Source organism: Zootoca vivipara, chromosome 10, assembly GCF_963506605.1.
Source record: "Zootoca vivipara chromosome 10, rZooViv1.1, whole genome shotgun sequence".
Lineage (NCBI taxonomy): Eukaryota > Metazoa > Chordata > Lepidosauria > Squamata > Lacertidae > Zootoca > Zootoca vivipara.
Genome location: NC_083285.1, coordinates 28,830,159 through 28,848,406, shown reverse-complemented (window position 1 = coordinate 28,848,406; position 18,248 = coordinate 28,830,159). Strand labels below are relative to the sequence as shown.

General features: G+C 40.1%; 1 protein-coding gene across 5 annotated transcripts in view; it reads right to left on the bottom strand.

The window, feature by feature from the left end:
* Positions 1-10,282: 10,282 nt before the first annotated feature.
* TMEM19 (transmembrane protein 19) overlaps positions 10,283-18,248 on the bottom strand; it is a 32,803-nt gene continuing 24,837 nt past the window's right edge. For all 5 annotated transcript variants that reach the window (XM_035128389.2, XM_035128388.2, XM_035128387.2 and 2 more), the window contains 6 exons: positions 17,570-17,723; positions 16,954-17,067; positions 15,447-15,584; positions 14,919-15,170; positions 13,205-13,414; positions 10,283-12,580 (listed from right to left, as the gene is read on the bottom strand). In XM_035128389.2, the coding sequence (XP_034984280.1) occupies positions 12,417-12,580; positions 13,205-13,414; positions 14,919-15,170; positions 15,447-15,584; positions 16,954-17,067; positions 17,570-17,702 (1,011 nt within the window). In that variant the 5' untranslated portion in view covers positions 17,703-17,723 and the 3' untranslated portion in view covers positions 10,283-12,416. The remainder of the gene's footprint in view (positions 12,581-13,204; positions 13,415-14,918; positions 15,171-15,446; positions 15,585-16,953; positions 17,068-17,569; positions 17,724-18,248) is intronic.

Here is an 18,248-nt window from a genome sequence, read left to right as displayed (position 1 = left end):
TCAAGGAGTGCTGTCCCGATGCGGACGTTGATTCCAGCACTAATTTGAAGTCGGCAAAAGGGATTGGAGGGAAAACTCTTGATTTAGCGTTATAGCTTCAGAAGCGACTTTTGGAATTTCGATCCTGAGGACATCCCCGCCCTCCGCCCCGCCCCCCCCCCCCGGCAGCTACTTCAAACGGAGATGCTGCTGCTGGAACCTGATTACTAACGTGTGGGCAGTTAGATTTGCCTAGGACTTGCTTTCGAAGGCGGAAGCAAAATCCTTCGCCTGTACTGCTGCTATTTTCTACACTCCCCAAGATCTCTGCACTTGCCAAGGGGGGGACTTCAAGCCGAATTTGATCCAGAATCCACCTGTTGTCACCCACCTTTGTGATAAATGGTGTTTTGTAGAAGCTCTCTTGCAGGCATCCCCAAACTCGGGGCTCCAGATGTTTTGGGACTACAATTCCCATCATCCCTGACCACTGGTTCTATTAACTAGGGATGATGGGAGTTGTAGTCCCAAAACATCTGGAGCCCCGAGTTTGGGGGTGCCTGCTCTCTTGCATAGGAGCCAACTCTTAGAAGCGGCTTCGTCCCACCAATAAAATATTTGAGGGGGCCAGGCCTCCCCAAAGATGATGGGCATTGCCATTCAAATAGTGTGCATACACCACATCATGGGATCAATTATGTGGGGGCAGGCCTTACCTGCCCCAATATTTTATTCAAGTTGGCACCCCTGCCCTGTAGAAATGCATGTGATGTAAAACTGCCTTAATATTATATGCTGGGGAGTGGATTGGGGTGGGGGTGGAGTGCACCTCTTATTAATTCTCCTGGACCTCTCAGCAGCACTGTGCCCTCCTGGGTCATGTAGCTGGATTGAGTTTACCGTACTTTTCTGTGTATAAGACTTGGGTTTTTTTAACTGAAAAGGAATGTTTAAGAGGTGGGGATAGTCTTATACATGAGGGCAATCTTCCCCCATTTTCTTAATTTTGAGTCCCCCATAATAGGGGGCTTGTTTTACACGGGGGCGTGTTATTCACAGAAAAATACGGTGAGTAGCATGGTATTGCAGCAGCTCTTGTCTTTAAGAGTATGATCCTAGAGGAGGAGACTTTTGCTTTGTTCCATGGTTTTGGGGCCCCGTAGAGCTCTGTTTTGGAACCAATGCTATTTAATGTCCATCTGAAACTGCTGGGGGAAACAGTGCTGATGACATGCATCTTGATCTCTCATTTGCATCTAAAAGTCCCAGGGAGGCAGTGATCTGGATCAAAGGATACAAGAGAGAGACTGGGACCTGCCCTGTCCTAAGTAGTTTAGGCCAGCAATATCAAAAGCAACACGATGGCCAGAAACAATTACAATGTGAAAAACTTTATGGAATGATTCAAAACATCAAAACTAACAAACTGAAGTCTCTGAAAGTCCTTAAATGAATCACGGTGCCAGACTTTACCCAGTGGAGAACAAGCTGTGAAGCTTTGTATAATCAGCAAATGTCCAATTCTGATGTCCAACTCTGCTGAACAGTGTTTCCGAATAACAACTACTGTTTCGTTGAATTATTCATCAGCCAATTAGTTCAACACTCGTAAGTAGAAAAATATGTCATTTCTTCATTAACTGAAAATAAAATATTCAAACGATGACCTGCACGTGCATAACAACTTCAAATAGCGTAGAAATTATAAACTGTAACATAAAGAAGTTACATACCCAATCTTTTTTCGAATAGATATAATATATAGTACATGTGAATGAAAAATACTCTGGAACAGTGCTCATGCGATTATGTAGTCACTGTTACTAACAACATTTTTCTAAATTTTTCATTTTTTGAAAATATATATACCATATAGCCAATATATGAAGCTTCACAGCTTGTTCTCCGCCGGGTAAAGTCTGGCACCGTGATTCATTTAAGGATTTTCAGAGACTTCAGTTTGTTAGTTTTGGTGTTTTGAATCATTCCATAAGTTTTTCACATTGTAATTGTTTCTGGCCATCGTGTTGCTTTTCATATTGCTGGCTCATGTTGTGCAACACGGGTTTTTTTTGTTTACTCTAAGTAGTTTAGGGACAGCTTTTTCAAGGAGTGCCTTCACCCATGCTAACCTTGCTGTGTCTTAAGGGGGAGGTTGGAGGCAATGCTTGCTTCCTCACCCTTAAGATCAGTTAAGTTGGTAGACATGAAAGGCAGCGTAGGAGATTTGAACCTGGCTAGTACAAAGCTGTGTTTATTGGGGGAAGAGGTGGGACTGAATTTGCTTGTAGAACTAGCATTGCCTGCCTCTGTGCTTGCCTCACTAGTACATTTCTTCCAACCATTTTTAGACTACTTTGTACCTTCTGCTATAAATTCCAGTATGAGTCTCTTCTGAGCTAAGAGCTGGCTCTTGGATTACGTACTAATGTTCAGGTTTATCAGACCCTAAGTTTGCACAGCTTTAACACCCAGCTTTTAAGCAGTTGCATCTGCTTGCTCACAGTAACTCATCTTTCTAGAGCAATATATCTATACTCACACTTGTAGTAACAAAGGAAACAGTTATATCAGGCCCATCTATTTTAAATGAAAGTCATTCATCACAGAACCATTTTCAAAGCTTAAGGACCAGAAACAGATTGCAAAGAATCCATTTTTAGGAATGACCTTTAAATAATATGGTTAGATAGAACAGCCAGGTGCTCTGTCAGCTGAAGAAGCAAATTGATTTATATTGTTGCCTTTGCGCTGCATTGTTGCTAATGCGTTTTGAGAAGCAATCTAAAAATGTTCCCTTTGCTACATATGGACAAATTGCTACTGAAAGAGACACTGCATTTTATAATTAAAGCTCTAATTTAAAAAATGCATTAACAAACAAGGAAAGTGCTCAAATGCCACCTGTAGATCTTTAAAAAGCCACTTATTTTATTTAAAGCATTTTTTTCTGCTCTTTAGTTAAACACAGGCGACCAAAGCAGTTTGCAACTATGTGTAGTAAGATAGTTCCTGCTCTCAGATACATAATCTAAAAGATGGGACACAAAAGGAAAAGGGGTTGATAATGAGGATGAAATAAGCAAACTCAATCAGATGAAAATATCTGGAGGGCCAAAAGTTCCTCACTACTGCTCTACAACTCTTGGGGGGTGGGGGTGGAGGTGGGGTACTGGGTATGTAAAGACTAAATGGCTATGAAGTGGGGAAATGTGTCCTCAGCACACCCAGACCAAGGACAAATGGCCGTTAGTTTAATTCTTTATGGACAAAGCATACACTTAACAGTAGCTCCTAAGATGCACAGAACATACACACACTTCTGTGTAGCTGGCATCCGAGCTGGAATGTTGGAGCAACAGCAGAAGCATGCCTCCATCCAAACATAAGTACCCTTGTCTGACAGCGCAAGCGTAAGCAACCTGCAACATCTCCTGCAGGGAAGTTGCCACTGTGCCTGTCACTTCAAGCTTCCCCTGCCAGTCCTGGGGGACAGAGGAGATTCTGCTGAGCCTCCCCTCAGGCGCCACCTCTTCCTCTGTTCCTGGGCGTTCTGCCTTCTTCCTGCCCCGGCTGCTGCTCCCCATCCTCCATCTCCGCCTGCTCAGACTCTTCGCCTCCCCCCAGGTGTGGTTCCTGCCTCACAGGAGGCACAAAACCCCACAAATCACTGTCCCCTTCCTGTGGGTCAGCCTCTTGTCCCCACAGCCTCCAACATCCTCTCCTCAGTATCCTGACAGTCCCTGACAGAGGGGGGGGGGAATCATCTACATGCAGAACATCCTAGGGTTGTTCAGCTTAGGGGGCAGTGTTCAGAGTTTCTCAGGTCTGCAATTTGAGAGGCAGGTTCTGTTACATGTACATGAAATGGTACCAGGTTCTGTTCCAGATTAAATGGCTACACGGCTGGAATTGGAGCCTTGAATGTTGTCTCTTTGGCCTGGGCATTGGAAAATATGGTAGCTGGTTTTCTAAGAACCCTCTTTGCCAGAATCTTTAACGTGTGCTCCAGCTTATCCTGTGTATCGGATAGCAGAACCATGCCGTGTGCCCTTGTGGCAGTCTGGTGGATCGTCAGAGATCACTACCTGTACATGGCAGGTTGCCAGGGCCGGCTCTACGTAGACCCCCGGTGGCGCAGGGCACCATGGCGCTGGCCCGCCAGGAGGGCGCCGTGAGCTGCGCCCGCCCGCTGGCCGGCCGGTCCGACGGTCTGCTGCACAGCTGCGCGCGGCGCCCACCTGCCCACCGCGCTGGGAAACGGGGCGGAAGGGCGCCGGAGAGATCCGGCGCACCATGGTGACAGGGACGCTTAAGACAGCGCTGCAGGTTGCCATACCTCGGATGCTCCCTGCCTCTCCCATCCACATGTAAGCCAGATTCTATAAATCTTCTACGTGTACGTAAGCTCCCTCTGCATTTGTGACTATCCACAGATATGTCGGAATCACTCCATATATCAGTTTGCCATCCTGAAGCAGAGAACAAAGTGTGGTACACAACTAGATTCTGACAAATAGGGCTTTAAAATAAATCTGATCACATTTTGTTCTGCCTAGATGGGTCAAATAACTTTTTTTATTGGTCGAGAACCTGAAATGTAGCAATTTCTGCTTATGAATATTGGCGGGGGGGGGGGATTTCAATTCAATCTGCATTTAAAGGTGAGCCGACCTAACTTTTACTTTCCAAAACAGTATGAAAACTGAAACGTAGCCATCCTTGCAAATCGACCTTTTGCAGTGCATTTCTCCAGCCGAGTAATGTGTGCAAAAGTGCACATATGGTGGGGTAAAGTGCATGTGTTAGTGAAAATAACGTACAAAAACACATTAGTATAGGGGAAATTGCTTGGTGAAAATGTGCATATTAGGCAAATTTGCATACAAACATATATTAGGAGAAATTAGTATTTAAATACCGATTAATCTTCATGGTAACTTTTTTTTAAATTGCAAACTGATGCAGAGAACTGAATTTAAGATTGGGGGAAATGAGAAGATGAGAGAAACTCAAACTGACAGATCTGTACATCCCTAGCAATGAGAGAAGCAGAAGCATACCTGCTTTTATTCTCCTCCCAGTCAGCTTTATCGAAGAACACAACTAAGGACCAAAGATCTGCAAATAAGCTATCAGACGTAGGCCATAAATTGCTTTAGAATCCTATGGGTTTCAGTTTAAGATACCTATGGAGAATTTTAGTTAGCTAGTTGCGTATCTATCTCCTCAGCACTATTGTTCATCTTTATGGGAATGGGAGTCTCTGCAGATAGGGGGGAAATGTTCTGAAGGTGAAAATAGTTGGTAATTTCAGATAAACTGTATCACGGTTGCTATCTACAAATACAACACATAGCAGAACAAGAAGCAACTCCCAGTGAGAACACATTTGGGAGTGGGACCATTCATTTTTAAAGCTCCAACTCTAATCAAAGGCAATTTCCAAATTCTATCCAAAAATAACTGCTTCCCAGCTCACCGTCTGAAGTATAGATCCAAAGTTGCTAAGGTGAAAAGGAAAAACTCCCCATCAGAAACAAGATGTGCTCAAGAATGTCTAATCTCCACAGCTTTTGACTAAGAAATTAATCTACAAAACCCAGAAAATATGACTGCACCTCTCTCCCCAAGTGGCTAATTATGTTATATTGAAGATTTTCACTTAAGTGCAGTTAATAATGCAGTCCTACATATGGACGGCTCAGAAACACCATTGTTTTTCAATGGGCTCCTTCCCAGGCAAATGCACGCAGGGTTTCAGCATAAAATTCTTTTTAAAAAGTATACGCTTCTGAAATAAAAATATAAAAGTGATGCGTAGTTGGGCCAGGCCGGCTCCTGGTGGCGCAAGAAATCTGGCTCAGCTCCCATGGCATCCCCGGCGCTTCTTCCCTCGTCCCCACTCCTGCTGGGCCAGGTGGAGTCTGGCTCTTTAGAGCCCGCTGTGACCCAGGCAGCCTTGGTGCTTCCTCGGCGTCTCGGAGGAAGGACAGTCCAAGCTGTAAGGTGAGGTTCATGACAGCATGCACTGGTCACCAAAAAGCTGTTTCTCAGAAGGTTGCCTTACCATGAGTGCTGTATCCCAGAACATGCTGCAGTTGGGCCAATGTGCTCCCTTGAGCCCCAAAGAAAGAGACACGCTCACTGAGGAAATGGTGAGGTTCGTTCCATGGTGGAGCTCTGCCCAGCATTTGTAGAGTGATGGCAAACTCCATGCTCAGGGTCTGTATACCTGAAGGAGCGTCTCTACACCCACCATTCAGCTTGGACACTGAGATCTAGCACCGAGGGCCTTCTGGTGGTTCCCTCATTGCAAGAAGTGAGGTCACAGGGAACCAGACAGAGGGCCTTCTCAGTAGTGGCGCCTGCCCTGTGGAACGCCCTCCCATCAGATGTCAAGGAAATAAGCAGTTATCCTATTTTTAAAAGACATCTGAAGGCAGCCCTGTTTCGGGAAGTTTTTAATATTTAAAGCTGTATTGTTTTTAACACTCGATTGGGAGCCACCCAGAGTGGCTGGGGAAATTCAGCCAGATGGGCGGGGTAAAAATAAATTATTATTATTATTATTATTATTATTATTATTATTATTATTATTATTATTTGGTTCATGGTGTCAGTATAAAAGCTGTCCTGCACCTGCTCTCCCTCCAGGTCTTCAAATATTATGTCATCTAAATGGAAAAGAAGAGAAGGCTAGCAATTATAACTCTTTTAGGGACTTTCTTATATACCCTGAACATATCCTTGGAAATAGACATTACCTTCATGTTTTCTTTGTTCTTTCTTCCTTCTGCCATCTTTCTCCAGATCAGCATGACAGGAGGTATACAGAGGTTACAGGGAAACAAAGAGCCGCATGCGATATGTTTATTTTCTGAACCTCGAAATAGGCTTCAGACAGTTACAGAGAGACCTTTCCTAAGAAACCTTAGGGACTAAAATTACTCTGGAAGCAATATCTATATGCTGAAGGGTCTTACCTTTTGTGTCCTCTCAAAAAGGGGTCCACAGGCGGAGGGGGAGGTTGTGGGCGAGGGGAAGGTTTCAGGGAGAGGGGAATTTTTATTTTTTCTTCCCAGACAGGAAAAGACTTTTCTCAGCCTTAAAAGCCTAGAAAAGAGAGAAATGGGGCTCACAGTTTAGTATTCTCTAATGCCTCTAAGCTCAAGAGGAATTCAATATCATCACAGAATGCAGATGCTGAAAGAAATCCTACTTACATGTCTATCCTCTTCCTGTAACAAACGTGAAATGGTCCAACCATAGGAGCTCACCAGGCCTTTTAGCACTCTGGTGACCAGTGAGCCAGCAGAGGGAGGTATCACAATGGCTTCGGTAAATCTGGGGCTGGTCCCTGGAAAATAGGGGCACTTGGCCCAGATGGGAGACCACCAGGGAACCCATGATATGGTGCTTAGAATTATACAGACAAAAAGTACAGTGGTAGCTCGGGTTACAAACGCTTCAGGTTACAAACTCCACTAACTTGTCTCTTTTTTTCAGGTTGTACAGTCTTTCTTACAAATCAGTTGCATTTGTTAGAAGACATTAGTGTTGAGTACAGTATAAGGTTTCTTTGACCAAATTAGATTTCATACCCCGGTTTTCCAGCTCCAGGGCTTCCAGAAAATACATGAGAAAACCAGTAGGTGGCACTCCCCACTCTGAATCATCATAGAATTAATGTCTTTTCACAGTCTTTAAACAAAAGCATTTTATTCAACACTTCAAAAAAGGACTTAAAGCAGGCCAGGACATACAGGAAAATCAGCAATTATCAATATTGCTGATTTAAACCAGCAAATAAAATAATGAAAGTGGTATCGGTTTCCTTGCATCCTGTTTTCACTGAAGGAATGTGGTCTCTAGAACAAGTGGAATAATAAGGAAGAGGGTGGTGCCCCAGAATAAGAGAACAGCTGGCGTTCTTCCTTGGAATCATTTGCCTACAAGATATTGCCTCTCCTCTTCCTTCCCCTCATGTGTATTTTCTCTGTTGTTCTCTCTTTCATCTCTGTCTGGTTTCTGTGGGTGTTGTTTTCCCTTAGGTAGAACATGCAGCAGGTGTGCACTGAGCACAGAGCAATCACGAAGAGACATGTTGAGACAGGCATGCACAACCCGGGATTCAGTAAACTAGGCAGAGACCACTAGCCAAGGATTTGGGCTTGCCACATATAATATGCTATTTCCCATAGTTAAAGTGAAAAATGTGCAGTCTTCCAAAATAATACTGGAATGGGAGGAGACAGAAGAGAAGCAACTCTGCATTGTGTATACTAACTGGTTCCCACAATAGGTGCAAGAAAACGCTTGTGTCTATTGCAGCAATCCTATTCCTGCTACTGGAGGGCATTTTCAACTTGCCCTCCTGATATTTGCTGAAGTGCAACAAAAACCTGTAAAGCCGGTTTAACAAGAGAATGTTACTGAGGGGGAAAGTGTGATCTAGGTAGGTAATGTGTCTAAAGTGCAAGTTTAAAGGATTTCAAAAGCTATTATCCATCCACAAGCCAACAGTATCCTAGTTTCTCTTGGGCAGGGAGTCTTTAACATAGGGTAAAAGATCAATTGGTCAGCATGCATACCCCTGAACCACATTCTGAAAAATATATTTTAAAAAATATAATGCTTTTTCTTAATTCATTACTCCCTCCCTGACTGGTTTTGCTATACCTCTTCTGAAAGAGCATTGCTTTTAAGGGTTATATTGAAGCAGGTTTTCAAAACTCAATGGATTCCACATAGGGCATAGGCCTATAAAAGCACAAAAAACCCAGATCCGTATCATAAGCTGACTTCATACAGTGACCTCTCTTAAATGCCATGCTGGAAACATTTCACCACTATTTAGCATTCACATGAGAGTTCACAAAGTTGCATGTATTCAGACTTTGCACCTACTGGCAGGAGCATCCCTTGAGCAGAGTTTTATTTTCGGACAAAGCTTCCATTGGCAGAAGAGGTGAGGGGAAGTGACTTCTGCAGATTCCCCTTACTCCCAAGGCCCCACCCACCCACCAAAACTTTGGTCCAGACAGTTCCTCCAGAATAATGTTCCAGAATAATGTGGAACATGACACCAGCAAGTGTCTTCCATCGGTGGGACCAAAATTCTCCCACAGGCAAGAGTGCTTCCACTAGCGGACAATGAAGTCTGGATTTAACCTAACGTTACACGTAAGTTAATATTAAGAAAACCTTCAATGCAAGATTATCCCAGCTTCTTCATGACTCAACACTTTTTCAAATGACAGGTGTATGCATTAAGAGTCAAAATCATTCATTTGCAAAGCACGTTCCCCCTGCCTGGCTTCTGCAAGGCTGCCTGTTTATTTTTAAAACCCCAGATGCTCATTTATAAATTCAACTTCCTGTCTTCTGGGTGACCTCACAAGCTACTTTCCAATCAGTACTGGGGGCTGCCATCTTCTGCAGCAACCTAACAGAACTGTTGTGTCCTCTGCATGTCTTTACCCAGACCGAGGTGCATTCCATTGTAACGTCGTGATATTATTTCCATAAAGACATGCATACAGGAAATGTTATAATACTGAATTCAAAATACACGTGACAGAACAGCTTAAAGCTCACTATGCATGACATGTACAAACCCGGTCTGATTTTTGTATAGATATTTTCCACTATTTACAGGTGAAACTCGGAAAATTAGAATATCATCGAAAAGTGCATTTATTTCAGTCATGCAACTTATTATTTTTTCTTTTAATTTTTACAAATGCTTTCTTTTGGAAATTCCACAGTAATAAAACAAATAGTTACAATAATACAAAAATAAACATCTTGATTACATTCCATTAATTCCATTCCATTTATAATTGACCTGCCTAGTGACAAATAATTACAATTACAACAAATAAAGGCTTGACATATCTTGCTTTGCATGTCATGCATCTATCTCATATATTGGTTTCCCCTTTTAAGTTGCATTACTGAAATAAATCACTTTTTGACGATATTCTAATTTTCCGAGTTTCACCTGTATTTTGACTACAGGTCAAAATATTTTACAGACTCTAAAATGTGTGTCAGAGTTATCCATCCTTCAGAAGACAGATTTGCTTGGCTTTTCAATAATAATTTCAGGATAATGAAGAGCTGCCTTTAAAAAACAACAACTGGTGCTAGCTAAGGCAGAAACATTTATTAGGATAAAAGTAACTGATGCTGTCATATAATAATGTCTGAGTGTTCTCAAAGCAATTTGTCTTCAATTTGGTTTTAATTATTTTTCTAAAGTTGTTGTAATGGCTAAACAATAAAAACAAAAAATGGATTTCATTTTTAAGTCAGATTTATTCAAATAGGTATAATTTTATAAAACAAGCTCTCATCTGGAAAAGAAATTATATGCACTTCCAATACAAATAGCCCTATAGAACTCAAAGGAAGAGCCCTGAGGCAAAGAATATTAAAATGTATGTTCCCTCTTATATTAAAAAAAGAAAAAAAGAAAATCATTCAAAGTGTTAAATCTCAGCCCACTTATCCTCTCTCCCTTTCCTTTACAACTTGCTCACACTTTCCTGTGTTCTCACTCTTCTGACGATGGCTAGAATGTGTTCGTCATCAGAGAGAGCTTTTCTCTGCTAGCTCTTTTCCCAGTTCCATCAATTTCTTCTTGCCTTATTCCAAGTTCCAACTTTTAAACCCCCCTTTTTATATCTTTGCCATCCTCCCACAAAGGACCAACTTTAAACTTTAGACATCAATTATGCCGTAGTATTAGAACTATCTCATGACAATTATAACAAAAACAGCACAGATACCTTCTAAAGTGAACCTTTGTTGATGCGTTCGACTATAAAAGACAATAAATGTTATCTAAGGTACCACTTTTTGCCTCTCTTTGTTGTCTCCTCTTTTTATACCATTTCCATGTTCCCATAAAGCACAAACTTTTCACAATGGTTCTGTAACATTAGTGCAATTTATATGCTGCTTTGAGGTGTTATATTCACTTTATTGTACCCAGTGTAATCCTATCTACACTAGAAAAATCTTTCTACAATGAATGTTGCACAAGGTCAAATGTCTAATCACTGTGTGAACGAGTGAAGTTCAAGGCATCCAGTGTTTTGCTGTCCAACTTTTGAAATAGTCTTGTGATCTGCCTTGTAAGACCATGACCCCTATTTTACCTTACAAGATCATGATCCCATTGACAAGTTAAATTTGTAACTACCAACTTGAAAATATTTGACAACTCTGAATGGATACAGTCTTAAAAGTAGTTTGTGAGTCATAACAATAACATCCTACAGATTTTCTTAAGTATTATATGCCAGATTGAAAGTGTTAGCATCTCAGACCAATATAAAATTGCTGTAAAGCAACAAATATAAGAGTACAGAAAACACATCTGTTTGCAAACAAACTAGATAAAACAAAAGTATATTAGAGCAGATTTTACAATCATACTACTTGAAAGGTTTTCATTAGCACAAGAGAAATTTCACATCCTGAGAAGAGTTGCATTTAGTTATACAGAAGTACAACTTTTACCACAGTTCTGTGTAAAGATGAGGTTTCTGAAAGCTCAGAAATCTAGTTCCTTGCATGGTCAAGAAACGAAACCTGCATTTATTGTTGACTAAAGTGAATCTGCAGGCTGCCACCTCCTTCAGGTTTTAAAAGCAAAACATACATCACGAAACACAGAAGTAAATGAAATGAATGTAAAGAATGCTGCTTGTTCAATATGCTCGGATAAAACCATAGCTAATAAGAATAGCTAAAGATATGGACCAAAACAAGCATTCTGCCAATTTTTAAACTTTAGACACCAATAGTGTTATTAGAATGATCACATTTTAGTTCTAAGAGAAACAACACAGATTCTTTCAGAGCCTGGTTTTTGTTGATGTGTTCTACTAAAAGAAAGAAAGAAAAAGCTTTTGATCTTATGAAGCCATTCAAACATTCGTGTCCTAACTGCCTCAGCACCTTTTGATGGTGCACAGAGGAAACCACCTCAAAAGTGTTTTCCGCATCCTACAATACAATAGAAGTTAGGAGATGTATAATGTTAAGTCCATTGCTTTGATTGTGAACACAGCTGTACTCAGTGATAGGTTAACACCTTAGTTTCCCATTTCCTTCAATAAATTACTAGATGGTAGAGAATGAATTGAGATCAAGCATACAACCTTGTAAGCAGCAGATGAAGAAACTTCAGGCAGAACTGTATTCCATTACCAAAGTGATGTCAAATCAATACTGCCTCTTTCCAGTCTACTTTTCCTACAATAACAGCAGCTGCTACAGAAGTGTAGCTTCAATAGCCTGATGATTCCTCGTGGCCTGTGTAGCAGTTGTAGGAAAACAGATTCCAGTCCAGAGTGCATTGTATAGACTCCTTTAGGTCATAGCTTGTTTTAATAAAAGATATGGGAGTCAATGCTTTCACTTCAGCCTCTTGGCCAAAATCCCCATGCTGCTCCTGGCAACAACAAAGCAATGACTACAGAGGAGAAGAGATTCACCGCATTGTTATCTAGGATAGGTTTTCCAGATATGTGTTTTGCGTCTTTTGTCTGATGGTTGACAACCATTCCAGTACTTGTGTCTAAGCCTGAAGAATGAAATACAATATAGAAAACAATTGGATGGAGAGGTCCTTTTCACCCAATAACTAGCATGTGTGTCATCAAATGAACATCTACCAACACCGATAGATTATAACTATTTCTGAACATTTATACACAACTTAAGACTGCAACCCTACATACAATTTCTTGTCCCTATTTATGTCAATGGTGCAAATTGGTTCTGCTTCCAACAAACAAGATGTTACTCTTTTTAGGAGTGAGTGGAACATGTTCCTTCTGGCTATGCAGTTTGGTTGTTTACATTTCCATTCCTCTCTGCCAAGTCAACAAAGGTTTACAGAATACAATTCCCCACAATATTAAATATTTCCACTGCTTATTTGTGGAATGGCATTTTCCCCAGTACTATCGTTAAATGATCTAAATTCAACTCAAAGCTGCAGAGATGAGACAAAATAAACGCACATAGAACAAGATTCTCAAAGTATGCCAAGTAATCAGAAATAGTTGAAGTCAATGCGAATGATGACATGCTTTGAAGTAAGCCTATGCTATCATTACCAAGAGCCATACCCACCCAATAGGGAGATTACATCACTTTCATACAAATCTCAAAACATTTTTTTTTTGGGGGGGGGGAACCTTACCGCTGTATTGCATGGTTGCTCCTAAATAAGAATCAGTAATGGATCCCAGTAAACCAGCCATTCCGCCAAACACAATAATGGGCCATTGTGGAGCAGATATATCCAGGTCATTCACAAACATCAACTGGGAAATGAAGTAAGCTACACCTACTGATGTGCCACCAAGCAAACTTGAGATCAGGCCCACCAAAGTAATGCCACCATTGGTACCTAAAAACAAAATTAAAAATCCAACATAACTGGCATTCTAAACTTGTTAGAACATACACTTAATGAAAACTACAAAAACTAATGGTAGATTTATTACACACTTTTGGACTATGAGGAAAAATCTCCCTTTTTGCTTAAAATAAATAAATAAAACTGAATTAGATATAATTCATCTTATACTCTTTTTTGCAGCAGTGTTCCCAGTGTTAAAGAAACAAGGGGAACCACTATGTTCTACAATCTGTTTTAAATTACACTTCTTAAAGTTGTCAACAAACAAACTGCATTAAGTGCAGACACAACCATTGGGGTTTTTTTAGTTGAGAGCATTAAGAGATTGGGAACTGGTCACAGGCTTGTAAGATCTCTCCCCATAAATTATTCTCTGCTTTTCCTTGTCAGCATTAACTTGAATGTGGCATTACATCACCACCAATGTTCACACTAACCATGGTCAGCGTCAGCTTCTAACTCTGGTTAAAAGCCAACCCTGGAAGGATGGAATTCACATGAGGGGAGGAGGAAGCATGCAAACCAGCAAACCCGCTCCTGATCTCTTGCTATTATTATGAAACCTAGAATGTCATGTTTATCCCAGCATTTATTTTGATGACACGTTAAGTGTTGTTGCCTTAAAGAATCCAAACATGGACAATTTGTCTGAAGAAATAAGGGTAACTAAAATATAACTACCAAAATTCAGGGCAGATCTATTACAATTTTGAACACAAAGGAAGGTATCAGGCTAGATGGAGTAGACAACAGGGCTCGCTCCATACAAAGCATGGCCCTTTTTGAATGAAAAAGTTAAGCAACTTTCATTAGAGAGGAAGAAATCAATACTGATGTCAACATTACTGTCTGTATGACTGAACTACTGGACCAGTATCTCCATCAACCGTAATCTCAACTAACTGGCTACTGGCATTTTCAAAAGCAGAATTTTTCAAAGCAACCCACTCTAGGATATATAATATATGCATACACAGTAAGTTCTAGTCAAGCTTAAGGAAGGACATTATTCACTTTCGGAATATGAACGTAAGCTTCAGATACTGTGCTTTTCTATTAAAAATTCAAAATATTTCCCTGTCCTAGAAGATAGAGATGAATTTTGAATACAGTAGTATTTCTGGTAAGGTTCTGATAAAAAATTAATGGGTTTTTCTGCAACAAGTTGCATAAAATCAGGGCCAAATGGGACAGAATGACTCACAGGATGCCATAACTTATCATTTTTGGACAGTTTGACCAGTTACACTTGGCTGTCACTGAATCAAATGTAGAAGACTATGATAACAAAGGGCCAAGCTACAAATGAGCTAGCACAAAGCAGCCTTTTCAGGCCTAATTTAAGGCTACATAAGCTATATTAAATGTACACCTCCAAGGTTTCCCAGGCCACAAAAATGAATTTAGCAGGCTGTCCACAAACCATTCATCCTTAAATTATGGTACTATTTTTTAAAAAACAAAACAAAAACAAAAGCAAAAATTTCCTTACCTACTGGAACTTTTTCCCAGGTTGTTATCAATCGGGGTTCACTACTCATGACAGTGCCAATCTCTGAAGCCCACGTGTCCCCAGCACAGCTGGCTAAAGCACCCAGTAGCGACAGGCACATCCAGGATGCTGTATATTGTTTGGAAAAGTCTATAGGAATTTCGCCTGGACCACTTTCAATCATGTATAGCAGAGCCAATTCTGCAGGTACACCACCATTGCAAAATACTTGTACCCAAGTTCTCTGCCCACCTATGAAAGGGAAGACAGAAGTTCTTAAGAGGAATTTTAATATGTAATATCCTTGGAAGCACACAGAAAAAGAATAAAAGCTAGACAGTAAAGATCATTACTAGTGCAAAGAACTTCGTTCAGGTGCTTGCAAGTCACCCACCAGAAAGAAGAGGGAGGCGAAAAATAAATTATATAGCACATAGTCCATTCTGTGCACATCTTTATCGCCTTAATTAAAAGTTAAAATGCATTTTTTGTAATCAATTGGCTTTAAAATTGATGTTTAATTCTCACCTTCTTTGTATTCAGAATCTATTTGCCTCTTTACGTCTCCTTTCCACTTGGTGAGTTTGGAGGAAGTAATAAAAAACGTGAACATGGCAGCGAAAAAGCTGTAATTTGCCACAGTGAGGATAAATCCAACTACTAAACCTAAAAGAGGGAAGAGATGGGTGTTGCAAGTTATGTACTCTGGAAAAATTAGTTCAAAACCAGCCTAGACTATGATGAAAATGTATAGGATAATATTGTTCTGTCTAAAGATTATTTAAAGCAGCAGAAAATCCCAACTATATTGCATCTTCTGTTTACCTATGCAATTGGTAAGATAAGAAAATGTATTATAAAATAAAGTTCCTAATATACAAGTGAAGATTGCAACAAACGGTTGCAATGTGGGCTACCTTTCCAGTATTCTAGCCAATCATGCTAGATTACTCCATTCCATTTCCCCTCCTGCTGCCACTGAACTTGCTTTAGGAGTGGGGTGTCGAATTGTCCCTTGGCTTTCTTTTCCTAAATATTTTTTTCTATTTCTGCAACTCCCTGAAGTATCTTCCTCTTGTTTTTCAATAGCCTTGCTTTGTTTACACAGATAATAAACCTGAGCTCACTTTTAGTACATACGAGTCTATAACTACTTCATCATCTTTGGGCAGCAGCCAGAGTTTCCCCAAATATATCACTTTTTGCATTTTTTAAAATGGTAAAGTTCTGTTCATGTCCTTCTTCCAACTGTTCATTTCCATTCTTTATACTCCTTTCCCTTCCTTCACTTCTCTCTTTCTGGCACTGAAACATACTGGTCACATGAGCCTCCCTCTGCCAAACCAACATCCGTATTAAATTTCATTTCAGTTTTGATCTTCACAAGTCTTCATGCATGTCCCATCTATCAATTTTTCCCCTTGCCTCAGTATTGCAATTTTAATTTTTCCACTTGCATAATAAATGCTGAATTGGCACAGCAGATCAATAATTTAGATCCCATTCATACCTACTCCCTTCAGAAATCTTGGAGGATAATAAAATAGACAGTTTTAGCTTCTGCTAGATGAAATTATTATAAATAAGCACAGGACTACAGGTGCCGATTCCCTATTGGGAGTGAATCAATGAACATAAGCCTCTCCCCATCACCATCTTTTCCAGCTAATATAATTGGCAAGTATTCTCCTTGGCAACCACACCTCATCAATGTTATACACCACACCTAGTCCATTGTGGGCAAAAAATATACCATTTACATTAGCAAGGTTATGGTTGCTTTAAGTCAATTGGACGACACTTACATCGTTTTGTGAATGAATATTCCCTGCAATGGAAATAACTTCAGAATGTGGTAGAGAAACTACATTATTTGCAAAATAGGTTATACAAAAAAGTAAGATGAAGTAGCACAAGAATATTAAAGCCAAAATGATGAATGGCAATACTGAAGATTCCACTGAAGGGTGAGAAAAATAAGGAAATTTCCAAAACTATATGGAGGCACAACCAAACTTAAGGCACAAGAACATACCTCCTATTGCTCCACTATGATCAAGACTTTTTTTCTTAAATCCTCGTGAAGCTATTATCAGGGGAATTAAGATTGAAACCAGCCAACGCCATGGAGAAATAGGCCGCAAAGTACCTATAGAGTAGTTTAAAAACAGCACTATGTCAGAATAGCAGTGTGTCTTTCTACATTCTTTAGCATTCTTTTACTACATGTGTTATTATCATCTCGTTTCCTTATGTACACAACTGGACTGAGTTTTCTATAGGCTTTTCTTTCTGCACAAATATGGATTAGGATGAAGGCTGAATAAGTAGCTGTGAGCTTTTATGCTCCTCTCCCATAGAATTCCTTGCCAACATTGGGGAGCTCTTCAGAGCAACACCCTGTAAAGCATCAATTGGAAGGAACTTTTACACTCTGAATTTTACATGCATATTTACATGCATATCCTACAGTCACATGAAGTTATTTCTAGTTATGGAAATATATGTTAGGCAACACTTTAATTTGCTTGTATTCTTTGAAAATGAAATATTAAGAAAACATTAGGATTAGTAGCCAAGTTTAATAAAAGACTGTGTATGAGTGTTGTAAACTAAAATGTATCATGCATTAGTAGAAATCTAGACTTTACCATAATACGTGCTTGCAGTCATAGACACAATCCAGAAAGATAAAGAAATGCAAATAAGTACACTCAGTATGATAATATTTGTCATCATTTTGAAATAATCTTTGTTGGAGTCGTCCCAAGAAAACAATATCATGGAAAGTCCAAGGCTGATCACCTGTGTATAGAAGAAACAAGAGCAAGCTTTCAGATAATTGTTTTTTTTAGTGTGCAAATTAAACAAAGTGAGGAAAAGGTAGCTTCTATACATTCAATAAAGGCAGAAGAAGCTATAGTGAAACCAGCCAGCTTCCTAAGCTAGTTTGAAGTTGGCTTCTTTGTCGAGTACCCATTGTTGGTTATATACGTACTTGGGTTCCCATTTCAAATTCAATTGTAAGCCAAAATTCTTTGAAATGCAAAGTAATCGTGGCAGGCATCCTCTTCCCAGTTATGCAGGGGTAGAACAAAGGACAGAACATGCAAACTTAACATTTTGTTTGAGCTCATGGAAGCTCATCCATGTAATGGTTCAGCATTAAATACAAGTCAATCTGCACGTGAAGGCCTGCTACACAGAATCTTACATGCCTGACTAATGAACAATTCAAATGTCCTTAGAGTTTTGAAAAAGAGCCAATGTAAGTAAGGAGCAAGAGGGAGATCCTTATATTAGAAAACTATCCTTTCAAGTATTTTTTTC